The sequence below is a fragment of the Phoxinus phoxinus genome, assembly GCF_949152265.1.
Source record: "Phoxinus phoxinus genome assembly, chromosome: 2".
NCBI classification, from domain to species: Eukaryota; Metazoa; Chordata; class Actinopteri; order Cypriniformes; family Leuciscidae; genus Phoxinus; species Phoxinus phoxinus.
Window position 1 is genome coordinate 6,972,276 of NC_136877.1, and position 24,520 is coordinate 6,996,795.

The 24,520-nt window shown below is 37.6% G+C and overlaps 1 protein-coding gene across 3 annotated transcripts in view; it reads left to right on the forward strand.

The window, feature by feature from the left end:
* Positions 1–24,520, forward strand: part of sbf2 (SET binding factor 2) — a 133,539-nt gene that overhangs the window by 64,633 nt on the left and 44,386 nt on the right. For all 3 annotated transcript variants that reach the window (XM_079604907.1, XM_079604908.1, XM_079604909.1), the window contains exons 13-17: positions 1,044–1,142; positions 1,669–1,873; positions 3,337–3,446; positions 4,224–4,373; positions 16,764–16,832. In XM_079604907.1, coding sequence (XP_079461033.1) covers positions 1,044–1,142; positions 1,669–1,873; positions 3,337–3,446; positions 4,224–4,373; positions 16,764–16,832 — 633 coding nt within the window. The remainder of the gene's footprint in view (positions 1–1,043; positions 1,143–1,668; positions 1,874–3,336; positions 3,447–4,223; positions 4,374–16,763; positions 16,833–24,520) is intronic.

Genomic DNA, 24,520 nt, shown 5'->3' on the forward strand with positions numbered 1-24,520 from the left:
CCCCTATAATCCTAACCCTAACTCTTAAATCTAACCATACCTGACACTCATTAGCAGTAAATGTGTTATCCAGAACAACTTGTAGTTACAAAGTGAATCTATTGTCTTGTATGTATTTAATGTTAGTGCATAGTAGCTAAGGCGAAGAAAGAGGGGGAAATGCTGGTTATAAACATTATGATAATCATTTAATACCGGAAGTATGGATAAAATAAAACAAATTAATGCAAACTAAATTATTTTTTTATGCTTGAAGCATAATGATTACATCAGATATAAGTTGTTTCCCAAATGATGGACTTTACATTATTGGGTAGCACTTTATTTTACATTGTCCTTATGCATAATTACATGCAACTTATCCTGAATAACCAAACCCCAGTAACCCAAACCCACTGTACTAAAATGCATTAACACGTTGTAATACCCCAGTGTAACCCTTTATTTTAAGGTTACACGTTGTTACAGTGTAATTACATAATAAGTAATATTAATTAACTTAATGTACTGACTGTAGGGTTAGGGTTTGGTTTAGAGTTAGTTGCTTGTAATTATGTATAATTTACTGTTATTACTATAGTAAGTATATTTAACTGGTAACTATGTCATGTTAAAATAAAGTGATACTGGTTATTTTGTCATTCAACATTGGAACATTTCACACTTTGTTTCATCCGGGTATTTTCTCATTGCATTTGTGTTTTCAGAATATTTTTGCAAATAGTAATGAATAACGTAAGAAAAACAAAACAAGACGAAATCAGAATTAAATTTGTGTCCATTTCATCATGTACTGTATGGCATGATTCAGTAAACAACCGTAATCGGATCGAATCATTGTTAGAGCAAATATTTACTCTCCTACTAAGTAACATCATTCCACAAGAGGAAGATAATACACGCGTGACTCAGCTGAGTGAAATTCCAGCTATTGTTCTGGGCAATGTTAAATCAATTACAGGTGGAAAAACTGATTTCTTGTGCACATTGTAACCACAGATTCATTGGTTTCTACATTAAACTGCTCTGTTTCTGTTCTGTAGCTGGTGGCCTTAGATGTAGACCGCTTTAAGGAGGAAGAGGAGAACCTGGTCAAATTCCAGAAGCGTTTGAGAGATCTGTCAGAGCAACTTTACAAAAACGTAAGCACATGACGCCATCTCTCTTGTCAGTTCCTTCAGGTGTTTAAACTTCAGTGGTTGCTGCCACTTGATGCATGTATTCTCTGCCCTTCAGGTTGACCTTTCATGTGCTCTTTGGTTTTCTCTCTTGACACACTTGATGCATAAGACTTCTTTAAAGGGGAACTCTTGTTATTTTTTTCCTCATTAAAAAGTTTGGCAAAAGTGTTGTAAATGATGTACACTCAGGTGGCATCGGGTCACCTCAAGTGGGCGGCCATGTTGAGGTCAATATTTCAAATACTGATCAGTTTATCTTGATTATTCTCCTGTTATTGGAAACTTTCTCTCACAGAATAAAGTAAACATAAATGACTGCGAATAGCACATTTACGCAATGGAGATTGCAGTACTCACAGAGTTATGCTCCTGATGAGTGATGGTGAATTTTTTCCAAATTATACAAGAAAAAAAACAGTAAGCCACTGATCCAGAAAACATCTCTAAATCCTGAATTTCAACAGTTGTGTTGTCATGCATTCTGCAGGAGAACCCGAACCCCCACATGGCCTTCCAGAAAGTGCCTCGTCCCAGCGAGGGCTCGCACCTGCGGGTGCACGTGGTGCCCTTCCCCTTGTTGGAGGAGGAGAGGGTGGAGCAGTTGGTACAGGAGGGCCTGGCCAAACACCACACCGCCCCCATCACTGCCCGTCCAGAGAGGAAGTGTGTAGTGCCCGCCGGACCCCCTGTGGGTGAGTGACGGGCTCATATACAGTATATATAATTATTATCACTTATTATTGGTGCTTTAATATTAATAGTGGTTTTTATTATCAATGTTTAAGAGAGTTTTTGCTGCTTAATATTTTTCTGGAAACCGTGATACATTTCATTCTTTGATAAATATTTATTGAAATTGAAATTGAAATCTGTTATTTTTCATCCTTGCTGAATAAAAGTATGTTTAAAAAAAAAAATCTTATCCCAAACTTTTGAATTTTTTCATGTTTCCCACAAAAATATTTAAAATTATTGTGTTATTCAACATTGATAGTCAGCATATTAGAATGATTTCTGAAGGATCATTCATGTGACACTGAAGACTGGAGTAATGATGCTGAAAATTCAGCTTTGCATCACAAGGAATACATTTGATTTTAAAATATATTAAAATAGAAAACAGTTATTTTAAATAGTACCGGTAATAATATATTTAACAACATTACTGTTTTTTTTTTTTTGTATCAAATAAATGCAGACTTGGTGAGCATAAGAGGTTTTTTTTTAAACATTAAAAATCTTACAGATCCCAAACATTTGAACGGAAGGATATATAAAATAAGATAATAAGATCTTGTGAAATGAATTTGACAGGATAGCTTTGGTCAGCATGAAACGGAAGTTTAATTTTGATTGAAAATAATGAAGACAGAACATTGTTATAAAAAAAGAAAAATTGATGAATAGGGTCAGTTTTGATTTCATGCCGACTTAAAACTTTTGGGCCACTGCAACTCAAACCCTGATCAAACTCCCCTTCCTGTATGTTTCTGGTATCTCTGAAGACCTTGACTGACTGTACAGGGCAGTGGTTCTCCAGGTCTGGATTTTAGGAACACTGATTTTAACTGTTTGGCAGTTAAAAAATGTTGTAAACCTCTGATTTACTTATTTGTTATGTAATAATGTACAGTCACTGATCATCTCAAGCCACCAAAACACCGTTGTCGTGTAAATGAACAGCCAGAACGCATTAAAAGTTTTCTGTTGAAAGCGGTGTCTTGTAAGTTAATATCTAATGATTTTTACAACGGAAAAGCTAGACAATTCCTTTCTTTTAAAGCAGTTGTTCAGCCAAAACAATCTTTGTTGCATTGATTTCCTATTATCACTGTAAAGCTGCTTTGAAACAATCTGTATTGTAAAAATCGCTTTATAAATGAAGGTGACTTAACTTAGTAAGCAAAATAAATATTGACAGGGTGATCACGATCCTGTCTTTTATCATCCTGGTTATTTTGTTTATATAAGCGGTTTAATTCAATACTTGACTTACATTGGTGTCTTTTATTTTGCCTTCGAACTGTTTTAATCGCAACAAGCCACTTAAGATGTGATTTTATCACAGTTAAGGCGCTTATAGGCACTCTGCTCTGCGTTGAGCATAACAACACATGGCCTCTTCATTTGTTAACGGTTCTTCTCTTTTATGCAGTGTCTATCCTGGGCAAGGCCAGCTCGGTGTTTAACAGCGCTCGTAGACTGGAGGTGGTCCGGACGTGCATCGGCTTCATCTTCGACAACAAGACTCTGGAGACGGAGAAGGTGATGCAATAACTTCAGTGATGACAGAAGGATTAAACCCACACATTCACTTGTACATCTGGAAAAAGACAGCATGCAGATTAGCTCGCATTAGTGATGCCATTCGTTGCACGATAAGCAAAGCTCTCCAGCTGCAAGTCGTACAAACGTAGGAGGAAAGGGGTGAACAAACAGTCACACATATTCTTCTAATTTCCCTGCCCTTATCACTAATACTAATATTATTCTAACATTAACCATGACTGGTGTTTGTCTAAAGCATCTTATCATATTTTTAGTCTAAATAACTTTGTGCAAATTACCTGTAGCAAAGGAAATTTGCTCACAGGGGATGTTTGGTGCCTGCCATCATTTGAGATCTATCCCCAGTGTGTTTGCATTGGAATGGTAGCCAGCTACCTGCACACATTGGGTTTAAATGGTAGGTTATACAATGCAAGCTTGCATCCCTTTACAGTTGTAAAAATGTTGTGCTTGCAGTTTAACGGCTTCTCTGTGCCAGTAAAGACATCACCTCCACACAACCTCAGCCCGAGTAAACCTGAGCGGAGGGTGCTGCCTTCGTCTAGACGTAAAATCTCATCAATAACAACCGTTCTGGAATTTTAACTATGGGTCAGAGGTCAACTGGCTGGATTTAGCTGGAATGATCGCGGCCATGTATTGAAGCGAACCACTTCTGCGTCCAGATGAGGGCGGCCCAGTCTGGTTTAAGTGAATGGTACGCACTTAAAAAGCATATGTTTTAGTAATGCCTTACCACTGCTGTTTCTTCAGGCACTCCCTGCGGCTCTCCGGGCCCTGAAAGGCAAAGCTGCCCGCCAGTGCCTGACCGATGAGCTCAGCCACCACGTCCAGCAGAACCGTGCCATTCTGGACCACCAGCAGTTTGATCACATCATCCGCATGATGAACTGCGCTCTACAGGTGGGCATCAATATTAGCAGAATGTATTACCACAGCCAGCCACCTAAAAGATAAAACTGTTAATTAAGTCATTTGATTTGTCCTGGCAGGGATGTTGCAACATTAAAACATTGAATTTTACTTTTTCAGTGTAGCGTTTCCAGAAGTGTTATATTTTAATAGTGCAATATTTTTTTAATATGTGAAATATTTTAAACATTACTTTAATTTGAAATGAATATTCACAAAAGAGTTTTATGGTAATGAAACTTCTTTTAATTTTTGTGCAAATATTATATTTTTAAATATTTTATACATTTTTAGTAGGATGGATGCATAGAGTTAAAGTGCAGGTTAGTGGAGGATGAAGAATGTTATGCGTGTTGTGGAAAGAGTCTCTTAAAATATATATTAAGTGTAAACCACAAACCACCATTTAGGGAAAATCATCAGCTCTTTGTTCTCCCTTTAAAATACTGCCGACGGGGCCTCCTGGTGATAGGATCTATGACGTAAAGTAGGTTATTAATTAAATGCAATGCCTGGAGTCTTTTTAGAAAGGGAACAGCAGATTTAGTGTTAAACAAACATCTCTGACAAGGCAAATCGAAATGAACCTTTTAGTTTGAAAGTTCCAGATTTTTCCAGAATATTTCAGCCAGCACTGACTTATTGCACGGTTTTATTACACTAAAGGAAATAATATTGCTTTAATTCAGAAAGGTATTATTGTTTGTCACAATTCAGAACAGCTCACTGATCTATAGGTCTGCAGCTTCCTGTAAGAGGTCCGCTTGATTTATGTGAAGTTGTTTGAGTTTTGCGTAGCTCTGTCTCTTTCTTGTCATTGCGCTTCATGACTTATTGTGTGTTAGTCCATCACATTCCTTTATAAACTGTCACATTGCCATTAATCTCAGAGCGGAGTAGGGTCCCGCTGGTAGTTCCTTGTGTTTTACAACTTCACGTCGGTGTGGTTAAGGGGGGGGGGGGGATTTTAATGATGCTGTGCTGTTTAAAAAGCAAGCGACTTTTATAGAGTCACTGGACATTCCCAACATACTTTCGTCAAAATAATACAGACCAGCTTGGGCCATGGATGTCAACATCTGCAGACGAGAAGAGTGGGGTTGTTAAACAAAAATGGTTTTGTACATATTATATATAAAACAGTTCAAAACCAATGGATGGAAATATTTTTGTATAGTTGTCATCTGATAGCTAAGCTGTACGTCGTAGGTCTGTAATGTATTGTTTTCCATTGAGAGATGAGATGCATATGTGGAGCAGCTTTCAAAAGATGAAATGCATGTGCTATCAGAGTCTGTTAATCAAGATGAGAGACAGAAACAAGCATGCTGGGCCCAAGCAAGAGTGTTTTCATGTAGAGAGACCGTGTCAAGGTCAAAGGTTGTTTGGCACCACAGGCAATAACTTGACATGAAACAGGGATGAAAATGACAAGCTATATTACGTAGAAGTCTGAATAACATTGGAAAAGGTAAGCAGCATATGGAGAGTCAATGTGTCTCTCCTCTTCTAAACCTGCTAGAAATAAATTGCCTGTGGAACGCAGAATCACAGTGTTGTTTCTGTTTTTTTTATTCAACACAGTTATTGTTAATGTAAAGTTAATGATGCACAATGACACAGACAAGGAAATGAGCCACTTATTCTACAATACACTGCCCGGACAAAAAAAGTCGCTGTTTGGCTTTAAATAGGCAAATGCGTAAGAGTCTATGATTGGATCATTATTGCAGTGAATATTATTTTTCTAGCATGTTTTATGTTTGGCAACAGTTCTTCTAACCCTAACTGATGGAGTGTGTAGCTTTTCATTTCTTAAACAAGCATGTTGGAAGACAGACACATCATGGCCATATTCCAGGATGACAATGTCAAGGTTCATCAGGCTCAAACTGTGAAAGAATGGTTGTGAGGAGCATGAAGAATCATTTTCACACATGAATTGGCCCCGCTGAGTCCAGACCTGAAATTCATTGAAAGTCTGGAGCAAACTTTACAGAGTGCTGGACTCTTGCATTGTCAATACAAGATCTTCACTAAAAACTGATGCAGCTCTTGATGGAAATGAATGTTGTGATGTTATTTGCATACATTTTTCAAAAGATCTTGCATCTGCAGTGACTTTCAGCATGTTTCCTATAAAACTTCTGATATGTTTAAGTTGTACGTGGCGTTAGAAAGTGACATAAACCACGCAAAATCACATTAGAACAGTCAGACTGAAACAAATTTCCAGAAATACGCTTTGATTTCAAAGCACATATGAATGTAGCTCAAAACTGGTTTGTAAAAATCCCATTTCATGTGATTTTTTTTTTGCCGTTCACACTTGCTAAATATAAACGGATTCCAACTGGATGCACACAAATATCGAACTTGGACTGACAGTCTGCATGAGGCTTATGTCACCGTAAAATAAAGTGTTACCCAGTTTTTTGAGACTTTAAGAGGAATATTCTCCTTCTCATTGGAAATAGCAGAGATCATATCGATGTTGTTACTACCGTACCATTGGAAACTTTTTTTATTTTATGTAGGACATAAATATTTAGGTCTCCTTTTAAACCTTAGTGTCCTTGGAGTGTTTGGTATTTGCGATTTGTTGGGGAGCTCACATAAATTTTAGGTTCCTGATAGGTATGCGTGTTTTCGAAGAACAAAACTTGCATTGCAGAGCAGATAATGTGAGTTTATAGCCTAGTTATTTGATAACCTCGCTCACAAGATCAGGGAAAGCATCGCAAGAATTTTTTAATAATTGTCCTGTTGCATTTCATGGTAATGTAGCACTGCTCTTTGCACTGCTATATTGTGCAAAGGCAACAAGCGTTATAAAAGAGCTCCACATTTTCGGGATAGTTTGTCATGACTCTGTCTCATGTGTGGCGCCGAGGTCAATGGATTTGTCTCAGATGAGCTGTAAGACAAACAAAAATAGCAGATTGCCTGGACACCCTAATTGCTTTCATATTACACTGCGGGTGCTCTCATCGCCTTCACCAAGAGCTACAACAGTGACGCCAGTGATTATTCAAGTTATGTTTTTTGTTACTATATCTGCACTAAGAATAGCTGGAGACATAATCGCACAGACACACGCACACTGACGTTTTAAATGCTTCAGTGAAATTGTGTCACATGCTTGTTTTACATTTTTTGTTCCGACTGCGAGTGATGCAACAAACTAGAATGTTCCCTTTAAGTCAAGTCGAATTTATTTTTTACAGTAAACCATACAAAGCAGCTTCACATGAATGAAACGGGAAAATTACAGTGTTGGAAAATTATGAAACAAATTAATTATTATTATTCTACAGAAGATAAGTGTCATTATGCAGCTTCATTTAGTTAAATGTTTTAAATTCAGTTCAATAACAGAGTCAATGTTGCAAAGTTCATCAATTGACCGTTTGCAAAGACCCGCCCCCCTTAGTTACTGTTGCTATGTCCGACAAGCTACGCCGCTCTCACGCCACACCATGTTCTCACGCAGTGAAAAATACATCGTGGAGCAGAGAGGACACTGACAACACGCTGACAGACAGGACATACCAGCTTACTTTTCGGTTACTTTTTATATTAAACATATTAAACAAAGTCTCACCGTTCAAATTTGGTAATTTTTTTAAAAGAAATTTAAACAATAAATACAGTTTTGTGGCTCTTTAATGTGTCGTGACAGATCGCTGTAGAACATCAGTTAAAGCTGCTCGTGAACCGATCATCTCTTCCTTCTAGTTCATTTATAGCATCAAACAAACATGAATGAACATATGAAGGAATGTTGTTTTAACCGCGGAAAGGCGTCAGTACACTCCGACTCATAGGGCCCTATTTTAACGATCTGAAACGCAAGTGTCAAAGCGCAAAGCGCAAGTAACTTTGTGGGCGGATCCCGGCGCTGTTGCTATTTTCCCGGCGGGATAAATGACTCTTGCGCCCGACGCAAATCTAAAAGGGGTTGGTCTGAAGTAGCTTCATTATTCATAGGTGTGGTTTGGGCGTAACGTCAAATAAACCAATCAGAGCGTCCTCTCACATTCCCTTTAAGAGCAGGCGCGCTTGTTCCATGGCGGATCGCTATTATAACGGCGGATTTGCCAGCGCACGCCAGAAGCGGTTCACAGCCGAGGAGACCAACGTTCTCGTCAGGGCCGTAAAACACAGAGAAGTGACATTGGGGATGATGGGAGAAACCCACCCAAATTAGCTTCGGTTAAACAGGCATATAATTTGGGTAAATGTGTAGCCTAATCTAGATTTTTTTTTTTTTTTTTTTTTATCTAGATAGATTTTTTTCCACATCTTCACGGACACAACAATGATTTCCCTCGTGTGTTAATATTTTTCCTTGTAATAATGTGTGATAAATTTGCAAAAATGAAAACTGCTGCATCTGTTTATATTAGAGAATCAAAGTGGATGCGCGTTAACATTATGGCCAAGCACGCGCCCTTAAAATACCATATCACTAAGCGCCACTGTCTTTAGACTGTTTTTTTCCTGGTCAGTGGCGGAATTGCTTTCTAAAACTGGAAAATAGCACCAGGGAAGTTTTGCGCCGGAACACGCTCCTCTTTGCGCTGAACCGCCCCCGCGAGCGCAAGTTCATTTCCTAATTTACCGGCGTGCGTCTGTGGAGGGAAAAGTCCGCTGTGCGCGGGTGCAAAATAGGAATGATACATGCGTCGGTGTTCAAAGTCAATTGCGCTGGGTGCAAGATAGGGCCCATAGTGTCAATGCAGTTAAATCGATAATATTATTGAAAATTTAACTTTAGGAACTAAATGTTCTGCACTGCAAAGTGAACATCAATAATAAAGATGTGTAGTTGATTATAACCTAATTCAATGTTTTAGTTTAGTCGCACCACGTAACTTATACGAACGTGTCCGGAGACGAAAGAAGATTTCGTTTCCACAAGACTGCAGCGAACACTGTGTTCTTTTTTCCACTGTGTTCTTTTTCGACCACATGAGTGTTTACACTATGAAAGCAATTTGGTCAAGTGTGTTTTCACTACCTCTGGAAGTGGTTGAAAGTGGACAAGCTCAAAACTCTTCAGACCCCATTTACACCTGTATTTAGCACACAAAAAAACATTTTTTTTTTACAAAAAACATTTTTGTAGTTTCCATGTAGACGTTAATGGTGTCTTTTCCAAAAACATGCACTTTTGAGGCAGTGGTTCATGTAGGTTGTCTACAAACTGGAAGGTTGGTGGTTCAATCCCCGGTTCCACCTGACCAAGTGTCGAGGTGTCCTTGAGCAAGACACCTAACCCCAGCTGCTCCCGACGAGCTGGATGGCGCCTTGCATGGCTGACACTGCCGTCTGTGTACGAATGAGTGAATGAATGGGTGAATGTGAGGCAATATGTAAAGCGCTTTGGTGGCCATGGGTCTGTTAAAGCGCTATATAAATGCAGTCCATTTACCATTTGAGATTTAGGCTATTAATTATTAATAAATGAATCAGATTAATTCAATTTAAAGGTTAAACAAAACAAGTTATATATTTATTTTTTAATAATCATGAAGAGAAGCATCAGGATAAGTGATGATTAATCAGATTAATTCACCTCAGGTTTAAAGTCTGATTTTTAAAAAAAATATCTGTGAAGGAAAGCATCAAGATATGGAAATACTTAAAACTGTGCATTCCATTTGTATTGTGATAGTAGCAAACGAGAAATGACACGCTTGTGACATCCATTCCTACTTCCCTGAATCATCACATTGCTTTAGTTTAAATGCTAGATGACATTTATTGTTTTTTCCAAAGTGTTTGTTGTAATATGTAGACAATTTAATTGTCATCAAAACAAGCGTATGTTCTCAGGCGCCTGGACTGCGGCTCCATCTGTTTGAGATCGGCCGGTTTGTGTAGTGTGTGACGGATGAAGACAGAGCCGTGGTACCACATCCCTCCTTCGCAAGATCCCAGTGGAGCTTGCCTGATTTTATGCAACTTCTCGGAAAGTCAGAGAGCTGTTAACAAATATTTGTTGTGCATTCTTCGGGTGTTTGCCGTTGATGACTGTTAACATAAAGGACACCTCCGGGTTCATCTTTAGACGAGAGTCAGTGCTCTTGAACTGTACGTTTCTCGCCAGGCTATAAATTATAGACCTTATCATGTTTAAAACAAGCTCATAACGAGACCATTAATAAGCCTAATTTCCAGAATCTTGTTTTCTTCTACTGTGTCCAGCTGCGTCGGGTTCTGGTGCTGAATGTTGTGCAAGCCCAGCAGAGGTCTGGCATGCTCTGAAGTGGAGATGCACTATGGCATCCCAGTCATTTCCTGAGCCGCAGGGTTATGGGCCAGCTTTATCGGCAGGGGGCCCTTGCAAACACTTACTCAGCCTGTCAGTCACACATTTGTTTTATGCTGTGCTGGGGGTGAAGGGAAGGAGATCAGAGCTTTGCACATCCATTCTGCAGGCGTTTTAAACAGCGCAGTAAAGCAGCCTTTGCCGAAGGTGCCCTGTAATCATTCAATTAAGTCAATAGTCCACATGAAAACCTTTAAGTCTTTTCATCATCTACCCACCGCATGTAATTTGAAACCCACATGAATCTCTTTTGCCTGTGGAACGCAGAAATGTTTCATGTGTGGTTCTTGTGTTAAGTTAAGCTAAGTTAATGACACACTGTGACACATACAAGGAGATGAGCCACTTACTTATTCTATGTATTATATCTGTTTAAAGAATATTTTGTATATAAACACAATGCCGTTCAAAAGTTTGGGATCGGTATGATTTTTTATGTTTTCAAAAGAAGTCTCTTATGCTCACCCAAGCTGTATTTATTTCATTAAAAATACAACAACAACAACAACAAAAAACAGTAATATTGTGAAATATTATTACATTATTATTATTTAAAATAACCGTTTTCTATTTTAATGTTTTAAAAATGTATTGGTGCAAAGCTGAATTTTCAGTATCATTACTCAAGTCTTCTGTGTCACATGATCCTTCAGAAATAATTCAAATATGATGATTTGCTGCTCTAGAAGCGTTGTTTATTATTATCAATGTTGAAAACAGTTATGTAAAAAAAAAAAACTAATACACAGGTGAAACTCGAAAAATTAGAATATCGTGCAAAAGTTCATTTATCTATTTATTATATAGACTCATTTCATGCAAAGTGAGAAAACAGCTTATGAAAACCTTTTCACAATATTCTAATTTTGACTTTGGGGTTTTCATAAGCTTATAAGCCATAATCATCAAAATTATAACAAATAACGGCTTGAAATATCTCACATTGCATGTAATGAGTCTATATAATATATTAGTTTCACCTTTTAAGTTGAATTACTGAAATAAATGCTTTTAACTTTTGCACGATATTCTAATTTTTCGAGTTTCACCTGCATAAGGCCTACGTACAGCTTAGCTATCAGATGACAACTATCCAAAACTATTTCTCTCCATTGGCTTTATAATATAAATGTATAATATAAATGTACAAAACTTTTTTTGTCTAACAACCCCACATATATATATATATATAGCAATAGTGGGTTTATATATATACTGATAGATAAGTCCACAGCCTTTTCAGGAAATGATATAAGCCTATTTTACTATGAGTTCCTACAGTACATGCTGCTTGTACAACAATAACTGATGACAACAGCAAGCACATCTCTTCTTCCAAATCGAATGGCAGAGCAAGTACGTTACATTGTGTCGACATTTTTATATTCAAAAACAATCTATTTGTGAAATCAGATACTAGTAACAGTTCCGCAGAAATTACGTATAGCACATATAGTGTCTCAACTGAAAAAAAAAAACGCTCTCAAGCGCTCAACAACAGTTTCTGGGTGAACGATTCCTTTAAAGTAAACTTGTTATCTGCTCATTCAAATGAGTCCTGTGATAATTGTTTGCAAGGCTCACTGGGGTCTCACACCATCTATTTTTTTTTTTTTTTTAAGTCTAGGTGAACCACCTGCTGATTTCATTTCTTTTCCTCATTTGTCTGCAGTTGTTTTGCCACCGCTCCATGTGAACTCTAGAGCAGGAGACCCACTGTGCTAAACTCTTTTTCTTGGAAAGAGCATTCAGTGAGTGATATCTGACTTTGCAGTCAGATGAACTTACGCAATGCTCTGTGAAAGCTGCAGAAATAGATGTGCTGGGAAGTTGTGAAGTGCATCATTCCCATGTTGAACAAGTGCAGCTTCTCTAGGACACCTTCCCATGAGGCCAGGTAAACATGAGGAGGCCACGGGATTCCGGTTTGGCTCAGCCTCATTGGCTTAAAGGGATAGTTTGCCCAAAAATGAAAACTGTGTCATCATTTACACACCCTCATGTTGTTCCAAACCTGTATGAGTTCTGTTGAACACAAAAGATGATATTTTAAAGAATGTTGGCAATCAAAAAGTTGACGGTAGCCATTAGCCGCGTTTCCATTACAGATTTGCGCAAAACTTTTGCTATTTTTTTCTAAATACCGATACAAAACTATTGCGAAATGATGTTGTGTGACTAAAACATAATTTTTTCCTCTCGCAATAAGTCATTTAAAAAAATCATGGCAACGGACATCGGTAGGTTTATATATCACAGCCACCGCACTGGCCATTATTATTATTAACGGAAGGAGACGTATGTGTGTTATCCAAGCATTAATGGTAAGGTAACTGTGAGCGGCACATATGAGGAGTTTCTGGGTGTTTCTCCCTCATTTCTGCTTAAAGCTCTTGATTGTGGCATTTCTTTGACATTTAGAATCAAGTATTCCTTGTAATTCTTTTGTCTTTTATGAATTTAATAAACAACTCTGTCTCATATTCTGTATGAACACACCGCCCATTCTACGTCAGGTGACTGTAAATGCGCAAAAACTGTTTCCATTGCCATTTTGCTAAATATTTATTTTTCGAATTGCCTGAAAAACCACCAAAAACAGGAGTTTTTGCGAAATTGACGTGTTTCCATTGAGCGTATTTTCAATTCGTAATTTCAATTTGCGCAATTTGAACGGTAATAGAAACGCGGACTTCTATCGTAAGAAAAAAATACTATGGAAATCAATGGCTACCATCAACTGTCTGGTAACCAACATTTCATAAAATATCTTATTTTTTGTTCAGCAGAAGAAGGAACTTCATACAATTTTCAAAGTCAATTATGAAAACATTTTTTATTTTTGGGTGAACTATCCCTTTAACAAACAATTGAGATGGTATACATTATTGCAATAAAAGTAACTAGAAAAGTAACAAAAAGTAGTGCTTGTGTTTATAAAAGTAACCACACTTCTAGGATGCTGTGGATGGTTGCTAAGGTGTTCTGGCTGGTTGCTAAGAGGTTGATTGGGTGTTCATGACTGGTTCCTTTCCGTTTCAATTGAAAAGAGCCTAACCCTAAGTCTCTATGATATCTTGGTCTCTAGATACTGTATGGCTCTGGTCCCTCTTTAAATGCCATGGTGTGGTTTCTTCTATCTGCCAAGCATAAATTGTGAGTTTGTTTGCTTGGGAAAAGTACACCTGTCCTCAACATGCTACATTTGAGGTACACTGCTATAAAAAAAAAGTTTGTAATAATTAAGATTAACAATTTAAAATAACTTGTTTTCTGTTTGTATATATTTTCTAAATGTAATTTATTCCTGTGATGCAAAGCTGAATTTTTATCATCATCACATGTTCCTTCAGAAATCAATCTAAATTGCTGGCTTAGAGTTTGAATAATGCAGCCTTGGTAAGCTGAATAAACTTCTTTTAAAAACATTTTAAAAAATTGCAATTATTGAAACTGAAGTTGCGATAATCTTTTCTCCCTTATTGTGATGTATGTACGAGTGAAACGGCTTCTGTTACAACGTTAATAGCATGCTTTTTTTTTTTACAATTACCGGTAGGTTGACCACAACTTCTGTTTTACAGAGAAGCAATTTTGTCATGTGCACAAAGTCTGCATTTGGACTTCTAAAAGTGCTGTGTCAAAGCCATTCCTAGAAGGCAATCAAAATAAAGGTTTTGGTTTACAGGAAGTTAACACATTGCCTATATGGGAGTAAAACAGGATGCAAGTGAGTCACATGATATGACTGCGGATCCCATAGCAGACTGAACTATTGGGAACGACGTGTCTCATTCCATGTGCTCTTCCTTAGACTTCCATCCAAACTGCTCACACTTGTGCAGCGGCACGTATAGTTTGTGGTGAGTCACAGTCACTCAACATCCTCCCTTACTCCTGAATGAGCAGAAGCAGACAAGCAACACTCTTTTGACCTTTCCTGAAGTCTCTCGGTGACACAATAATTCACACCATGAGTGACATGTCTACTGTTCTGTACAAAGGTTATGTGTGTGCTCACTGTACATACTGAGCTGAATATGTGTTAACTAGAAGATCAGTGTAATGGGTCAGTAACATACACAGTACAGTGTCCACAAAAAAAATGGTTTTATATTTGGTCAAACTAATTTTTATTATATCATTACATATTATTCATTCATTTTTCACACCACATCACATTGTCTAGCAGTAGTTTTCAGGTACAGAAAATGAATAAAGTAATCAAATGTAAAATAACACTGCATAGTTGTTTATTGTATAAATTAAATATGGATTAATCCTTATTCAAGTTACAAAAGTTATTCAAGAACAGTACGTGATTTTTTTCTTTGTCTTATTTGATTAGCATTTAAAAAATGCAGACAACAGCAGGTTTATTAGGCTGCTGTCACTTTAAGACCTAAATGCACAGATCTAATATACTGATACACGTTTTATTTCTCAATGCTTTACAATTCACTTAAGACAAAACAGACTTAGCTTATGAGGATATCTCTCCAATATCTTGACATAATTGTGTGTGAATGTGTCCTTTCAAGCGCAAGAAGACATGAAAGAGAACTCAATTCAGTGTCCGCGCGCTGTCTGAGACACGACTTTCTACGTGTGCGCTTCAGTTGTGTGTGCACAAAAACTGCAAGTACCAAATTGCGTATTCTTTCACGTCTTCCTGTGCTTAAATATTAAAATTGTGAAGGCTTAAATGCGTGAAAATAATACGATTTCGTGACGATGCAACACTGGCCTGATCAGTTATGTCAACTGTCCTTGTCGAGCCCTATCATAAAAAGGTCAAATTATCTGATATTTTAAGAGACATATTGACCCCTCTGTTATGTAATTCCCTGTTGTTGTTGTTGTTTTCCTTTCTTTTTACATGTTGGTTGTACCACATTACTTTTTTGGCAAACTTCTGATAGGATTCTTAGGCCAGTAAACAACCAGTAAGCATCATGGTGAGTTCTCCACAGACAAGCACCACTGACGTTTTCTTCAGGAAAGTCTAGTCTGAGCAGCAGGATCATTTCTCCCCGCAGAATAATTGGGATCTTTTAATGGTAAAGAATTACAGGCTTTGCTCCGAGTTCATTTCAAGTGATTTAATTGTGCACAGAAGCTTAGAATGCTGGAATGTTTCAGCTCCTCTGGCAAACGACGCCGTTCATTCCAAACCTGACGTCCTGAAAGAGGAATAACGCATGGGGGGCCAGGCATGTGGGATCTGTGCAGGAACCGATGTTTTAGATTTACTGCTGTCTTTACATTCAGATGTGTATGCCAGGATAGAGAGCAGAGGTGGTGGCTGGTTTGCGTATTGAAATATAATCCTGACACTGCTTACAACATCTTCATTCCTATATAAGATGATATAGAACACATAGAAGTGACACATCTTGATAAATAATTCATGGATATTTCTTCCCCTTCTCGTCTATTTCACTGATTTTTTGCAGTGCCACATCATCATACACAACAAATCATGAATCGGGGACATTTCATGGAGCTATAAAAACCAATAGCTATTTTTTCATTAAAAAGCAGAGTCATCTGGCTTTCACTATTTCCAGGATCCTCATAAAATATAATGTCAGTCCCACACCAGTTGATCTTTTTATGCAACAACCCAAGTTTTGATTTAATAGCTTTGTTCAGTTTAAATGGGACGGTGTCATGTCAGTTAAGAATTTAAAATATGAAATTACTCCTAAATTGAAAATTGGAACAGCCTCAAAACTGTGTCGGAGGCAAGATTATGTAAAATATTAAAAGCATATGCATGAAAACAGCTCGAAAGCATACAAATCCGACTGAATGGAAGCCAAACCTCTTTTGACTTCTTTGTTTGCCCATATGTATATGTTTATTTATTAAAGAAAAAATGTGATTTATGGAAATGCAACCAGTACTTTGTCATACCTAATAACATGGGAAAATAGCAAGTGATGTCAGGTTTTGTGCACAATTGGCCAAAGCTTGTTTTATCACCAGCTTATGTGCTTCAGTGATATCATCTAACATCTCCTCATCTCTGTTTACTCCAGGACTGCTCCAGCTCAGAGGAATACACCGTGGCCGCCGCATTGCTGCCCCTGACGACGGCCTTTTACCGGGTAAGTAACAGTTGAGGTCAGACTGGTCCAGGCATACTGGCAGCTCTAGTTACTGGATCTTAATCACAGCACATCAACACTGGCACCGAAACTCACTAATGCTGGAAGAAGGGGGCACTTTCCACCTGTCTCCATCTGCTCAGTTGAACTCTTAAAGGACAAGTTCGGTATTTTACACTTAAAGCCCTGTTTTCAGATTGTTATTATTATTAATATTAATATTAATAATCGCTTTCCAACAGGTTTTATCGTAGTTTTTGTCCAACTCCATTGACTTGTACCTCACAGCACATCCAATACAAGTCAATGGAGTTGGACAAAAACTAAGATAAAACCTGTTGGAAAGCGATTATTAATATTAATAATAATAACGATCTGAAACCAGGGCTTTAAGTGTAAATTACCGAACTTGTCCTTTATATACTTCTAGCAAAATCAAGAGAGAAAAACAAACTGGTGTGACGTCATTTCAAACAAAATCAGGCCAAACTGAAGTTCGTTTGGAGGTAATTTTGAGAGTTCGAAACCGCTTGCCAAAGCTTAATCACAGCACATCAACACTGGCACTGAAACTCACTAATGCTGGAAGAAGAGGGCACTTTCCACCTGTCTCCATCTGCTCAGTTTAACTCTTAACGCCCTTATATACTTCTAGCGAAATCGAGAAGAAGAAAAAGCTTTCCTGTAGCTCAGTGGTAAGAGCATTGCGTTAACAACTCAAGTGTGTGTGTTCGATCCCAGGGGATTGCACATACCTATGTATAAATGTATAGGATAATGAACTTGAAAAAGTGATGACATAATAGGTGGGTGTGGCTCTGAGGCTCCGCCTTCTTTGATGTGCAACTTCATTTCTTCTGTTTAGTCCATCGAGGTCAGATGCGAGGAAAAACATGAACACACTGGAGAGCAGTGGCGTATCCAGGACATTTTTACTGGGGTGGCCAAGATGGGACACAAAGCTAGTTTGGGGTGGCCATATCTACTATAAAGTAATGTTATGTAAACCTTCAAACTCGCATGAACAATAGAGGATTCTAATAATAGTAAAAAAGTGCAATAGAGGTAGCTAGTTCTTGCTTTTGCTCATTCTCCTGCTACAAAATGCTTTCACATAGGCCATTATGAGAGACGCTTTATAGCAAAAAATGAAGTTCTAATTGAAAGCGACACTTTCATGTTTATTACTGTAAAGCTGCTTGCTTTAAATCGATAAATAAATGTGACGTATTGTATCCCTAAGCGAAGAACGAAAAATAACTTAGCAGTAGAACTTTGGCTTCAGGCTTTGTTATCCACTCCATTCAGCTCATCACTGAAGGAAATCTTTAACTAGTGTGACAGTCACTCTAGCCTAGTTTGGTTTCTCCGTGGTTCAGTGGGAAAAGGGAAAGCAGAGGCTGCAGGGATTTGGAGAGTGTCTGGCTTTCAACACCGATCCATCACGTACCCACATTATTGTTGTCATAGAGACAGACACAACTGACTCTGTTGCTTTTTAATTGTGGGTTGCTCTAAGATCCGTCCTCAATGACTCACTGTGAACAGAGAGACGTGATGAAATCAGATATCAGGTTGGTGACCCTCATGTTCATTTTTTAGGGCAATAGTGCTTGTAACAATAGCAACTGTAACACTACATTATACATTTGCATAGTCAATGTAACCCAAATACTTATAAGATAAGATTGTTTCTTCTATCCAGGAATAGGTTTAAATTCCTTTGGGATTGTAATTCCTGCAGGAAACTATCAACAATGGTTAGCAAATTAGATTTTTGTCAGAATTTGTTAACTTGTCAGAACTTGAATGTCATACCTTGAAGAGGTTAGAAAGAACTTCAGATCTTCCAGGATATTGCAGGTATTTAGAGTATTTGTTAGCATGTTGCTAGGGTGTTCTGGGTGGTTGCTAGGGCATTGCTACACTACAGTATATGGTTGTATACTAGGTAGGGCTACATGATTTGGGGGGGGGGGGGGGGGGGTGGGGTATTTGCTTTTAATAAAAATAGAAAATTTGATACAAATTGTGAGTATGTGCATTGGGTTACCAGCATCAAATCCAAGCTTATTCATGTACACCCACAATGTAATATCAAATTTAGCATTTTAATCAACAGTACATTTATTGTTAACCTTTTATCATATGTTTTGGAGTATCACAATAATATCGTATCGTGAGTTCAGTATCGTGATATGTATTGAATCGTGATATATATATATATATATATACTGTAAGCTCTAGGTTTGCTGTGCTTGTTTGTAAGGTGGCACAATTTGGCCAAAAATGTTGTGATTATATATCAACAATATCAATATAATAGAAATTATCAATATAATTGAATTTTACTTGAGTTCACCGTTTATCTTCCACCAGGCGAAATGCTTAGAAAAGCAATAGCACAACTTTTCTAAAAAAAAACACGATTTGAGGCGTCATTCATATTTTTAACATGAGCAGTGCTGGTTGAGGGTCGTGTCCGTTTAATACTCAGGGATTGTTCAAGTGCAACCAAGCACCACCAAGTAGTTATAGAGATACAGTATGTTCAGTATGTCCAGTCATTGTTCATTTTCGTCGATGAGATGCACCTGCCAATCAGACTGTTCCCGAGAGCCATGGATTCCGTGCGGTGAGGCGAACAATTCAAGTCTTTCATTAAGACATCTGAAAGCTATTTTTTAAACCCTGAAGTTCCTGTTTTTCTGTTTTCCTGTTTCCCATTTGCCATTTTTATGTAAGAGCGAATCCTGATTAAAGCGTTACACAAAAAAAAGACCTGACGGATTCGTGATAGAGATAAACAACACATTTGTCGAGAGAGATCAGTAAAACTTTGCTTGTTTTGCAGTGCTAAAGAAAGGTCTAGGCTTAGTAGACTTATGCCATTGATATCACACAAACCACAGGCTAAATTATTATGGTCAACACAACTGATATTTCACTCATCACCTGAAATCAGTTCTAACCCCAGCAAGATGCACTTTGAATGCAGCATTCAGGGCTATCCTCAGATGATCCCTGTGTCGCACCACAATTAAACCTTCATGCATTTTTCCGTGAGCCTGTGATCCACATGCCCTCCCCTTCACTCTCAGTAGCCTTCTACTAAACCAGACTGCGTTATTGAGGTTCTCAGTGTTGGCTTGGCAGGATATAAAGGCTTGAACGCCGTCTCTCTCTCTCTCTCTTCTGCCACTACTTAAGGATGACCCAACTGAAGTATGGACATTACCGCAGACGCGCTTGAGCTCAATGTTGCCCTTTACATTCTTGAAGCGCGAGTCTGATCCCTTAATAATAGAAATACGCGATTCGAGGTGTCATTCATAGCACAGATGGCTGAATATGAATGACCAACTGGTTATGCGGGTTTGTTTGAATCCCTAACCTTAAGTATGAGTAACTGCAATGCTTGTCTTAGTAAACACCTTTTTTTTTATTTACCTCTGAGCCAAAGGAAATCAAAGACTCGACCACAAAGTCAACAAAGCAATTCCCACAAAGATCCGCTCCATTTACAACTACCTCTTTGCCATGATTTACAGCCTAAACCTTTTTCAGCATTGTAAATGAGTGCTTTTATGTAACCTAAATTAATCTTAGCTCATTGTTCCTCTGCTTGAGAATGTTTTTATGCCATGGATACCTCAAAGTCACCTCAAATGGAGTCTTGTAGGACGAAAAACAACTAGTCTGGTTCTGGGAGTGACACCTGATACGTTATTACGTCCCTTGTGAGAAATCACGCGCTCTCACACACACGACATGAATATGTAGGCAGGTCAGTTGCCATAGCAGGTCAAAAGGTTTCTCGCAAGTGATCAGCATGCACTTCGTTTAGCCTTTGAGCTGATTCATGCTCTTTCTTCTGGGAAAAGCTCAGTCTCCAGGCAGTTAATTGATCTTTAATAAGCAAGGTCGCTGACACACGGAGCTGTCGTTCTCATCATTCAAATAGAGCCTCTCTGCTCATGAAACAGTTAAAGATGACGTACTGTATACAGACTGTTTACATGTGTTATAGTGGGGGATAGTAGATATGGAAAAAATCAGGTCACAGTCTGGTTTTTGTTACTCTATTTTGGCCTCATTTTCTCTTGTATAAACAAGTTTTGAGCATCAAATAATTTGTTTGTCCACGGCGTGACACAATCACAACCTATCAAAACATATTTGATGTTTAATAACATCAGTTTTGTGCAGGATTTTAGGTCAGTTGGTTTTAGTGTGGGCCTGGCGACCAATGCCACAGCTCTCCAGCAGTTTTTTGATAATACATTTGCATTAAATGATAAATCCAGACAAATGTAAACGTCCAACACAAAATTTCTGAAAAAGATAAAACATTTAATATGGTTGTATTATTGTAAACATTTTTATAAATTATTCAATTGTTAAATTTTTATGAATTCAATTGATTAGAAATTCTTTAAATTGATTAGAAATTCTTTAAATTGATTAGAAATTCTTTAAATTGATTAGAAATGTTTATTAAAATTTAATTAAACCTTTCAAATGGACTCCAGAAAAACGAAAAACACAGAATTTGGGAAAAATAAAGCGCAATTTGGGAAGGAAAAAGGATTTCACTGGGCCCTTAAAAAGTTCATTTTTGATAAACTAAAAATATATATATATATATTGATTTCAATCAATTCGACATGCTTTTTGTTACATTACTAATATTTCATTTAATCACAATAACAGAATTGGGAAAAAGAGTTTCACTGTGTAACATGAGGGCAACAAATCAGTTTTGATCTATATTGTCACATTATTTTGATGTATTTACATATATTCGGGCATGCAATATTGTGTGTGTGTGTGTGTGTGTGTCAGTGTGTGTGTGTGTGTGTATACTTGTGAGAATGTGAGAGGGCATCCACATGTTTTGCACTTTCACTCGGTTAGCTGGGTCATCGTGGCACTTCTCCAGCACATTGTCGTCTTTCCCAGAGGGCTATGCTGTTCTGTAGTCAAGGTCTGCATGCCATTGGACATGGGAACGCACTCAACATGCTCTCTTTCAGTGAGCGTGTCGGTCTACGAACGTTTTGTATTTGAGTGAATATTCTATATAAAAACATTACTTCACTCTTGACCGATATCATCATTGTTGCTGCGCTGTGTGAAGTTATGTCTGCTGTGATGTCTGGGAGGGTTGTGGATCTTTCAGGAGCTTGTTTTGTTAAGTTTGTGCACCTGTAGCATGTTTATGAGTGTATTACATCCTGTACCTGTGTGTAGTCTGTCCTGAGATGTTGATATGAATGTTTAATGTCTGCCTTCTCTGCCCGTTCACATGTTGGGTATTTGTTTGAGAAGTTTTTCAGCGTGTTAGATTGATTTGAAATCAAGTGACACTAAAATTATTGTTTTGTCATCACAGGAATAGATTACATTTTAAAAATATATTAAAACAGAAAATGTTTATTTTAAATTGTAATAATATTTCACAATATTACTGTTTTTATTCTATTTTTGATCAAATAAATGCAGTCCTGGTGAGCAAAAGAGACTTAACGCCGTTATAATCGTATAAACACCGTTATAGTGTACTTAAAAATGCATTTGGTTTAGTAATTGTTAATTTATGTACAGTATGTCTGACAAATCACATTAAATGTATTACTTAATGTTAAAACCTTGTAATATGAGTGGATATATAGGCCTAAATAGATGGCTAGGTGATAATAGATCCAGTTCCACTGTGTCGCGTCACCCGACTCCACGTGACTGTATTATGGGAAAGGGAGAGATTTTCCATTGTGTTTGTCAGTAAATAATGTTATGTCTGTAAATCCGTTATGTAAAGTATCGGGTATCTGTCTTGAAATAATAAATGAATGTCATTCGCACGTACAATTGTGGTTTGAAAGTACCACAGATGTCTCTGGCACTGTCTCCAGCAGACAAGTGTTTCAGCCACACAGATCATTTGGTGTGTTTGCTGTTGTCGAGCCGTTACATTCATTTCTTGTCAATCCACGAGCTAGCATAAAACCGTCATGAGTCTTGCTGACCATAGCTTGACCTTCCCCTGTTTACTTTGCATTGTGGGACATGATTACAGCATGTCCTGCATACCGATGGGCCAGACCGTTCTGTTTGTTCAACCATTTAACATTTTGCCCTGATGTTTTTTGTTGCTTATTTTTTGTTTGACATAAATCATAATTGTAAATGCACTGTTTAATCCTAGATGTCTTTTAGCTCAAGTAGACGCAATGCAGTTGCATTTGACTATTTCGATTCCTTCCTGGCTCTGCAAGCGGAATGCCTCTTAGTGTTAAGTAAGCAGGGATTTGTTCCATAATGTTGGTAAATCATTACACTGTGCTGGTCACGGATCAAAGCAAGATCTGTTTTTCTATTTTCTGACACAAATGAAGCATTTGCTTTTGATCCCTGTAGGAAAATTCCAGCTAAAACAGCTTCTGATGGTGACTGGATTTACATGTTTTCTAGTTGATCAGCTTGTAGACCTTCTTTTTCAAGGTGGTTGGAGCTTATAGACCACCTTAGACCTTAGCTACCATGTTCCTTAACCATCTTAATCTCAAGAGTTTAGAATAGCGGTGATTTGCATTGAAAAAGCATTAAAGAAGTCTCTTTTTTTCCACGATGGTTGGTGATTTGAGGTAACATTAGTGACGGAGAGTATGCAAGATGTTGGTGATGCAACAAAGTTAAGCAGTTTTATGCAAATGTGCGGTGACTACCAATAGGAGTGTAGGCACAAGTTCATATGAGCCATCACCTAATACATTGAATGCAGTGGTTGAGCAGAAAATCTCTGAAAATACAGACTAAAGCTGTGTCTGGGCCTGTACCCTTTCAAAACCTGGATCATTGTACCTTATCTACCCCTACAGGGTGCATATTAGTATATTAAAGGTGTACATTAGTACCTAAAGTATACATTTTAGTATATTTTGAAAGGGTACCACACCAGTAGCCATGTTTCCATCATAAACATTTGGAATATTGCTTCACTGTAAAAAAAAAAATCTAACCTCCCCAACTCAAAATTTTCTAGTGACTGGTCACATCAGTGAAATTCTGCAAATTTAATTTAAGCAATTTGCAGAATTTCACTTGGGCCAATTGAAAAATGTAGATGTGACCAGACCAGTCACTAGAACATTTTGAGTTGGGGAGGTCAGAATTGTTTACAGTGTTTGCGAATGAATCAGGATTCCCATCCCATGTGTTCAGGAGTACAAAAAAATGGCACAAAATATCTGTAATTAAAATGGAAGTTGCTGCAATCGGGAAAGTCACTATGGCTCTTTTTTTCATAGCTGAATCGCTGTCATTAAGAATAAGATTGCATGGATGTTGAAATCGAGATTGCGACCTTTTAAAGATTAATCGTGCAGCTTTACTTCAACCCATTCAAGGGCACCGCTTTTTACTCCACATCTTCTACACTCAAAATTAATACACTTAATTTTATCCATCAAAGTAAATCAGTTTAGTTGCGTGCTTGTGTCAACACAATTTTGTTGGTATAGGTCAAATTAATTTAACCTAGTAAGTTTAACAACTTTATTTTTAAACTAAATGTTCCTATGTTTGTCCATCTTAATGTTTTTTATAATTTACAGAGGTTTCATTAATTTTCTTATGTTTAATTCTCTTAATTTTAATTAATTTCCTAATTTTCATTCATCATTATA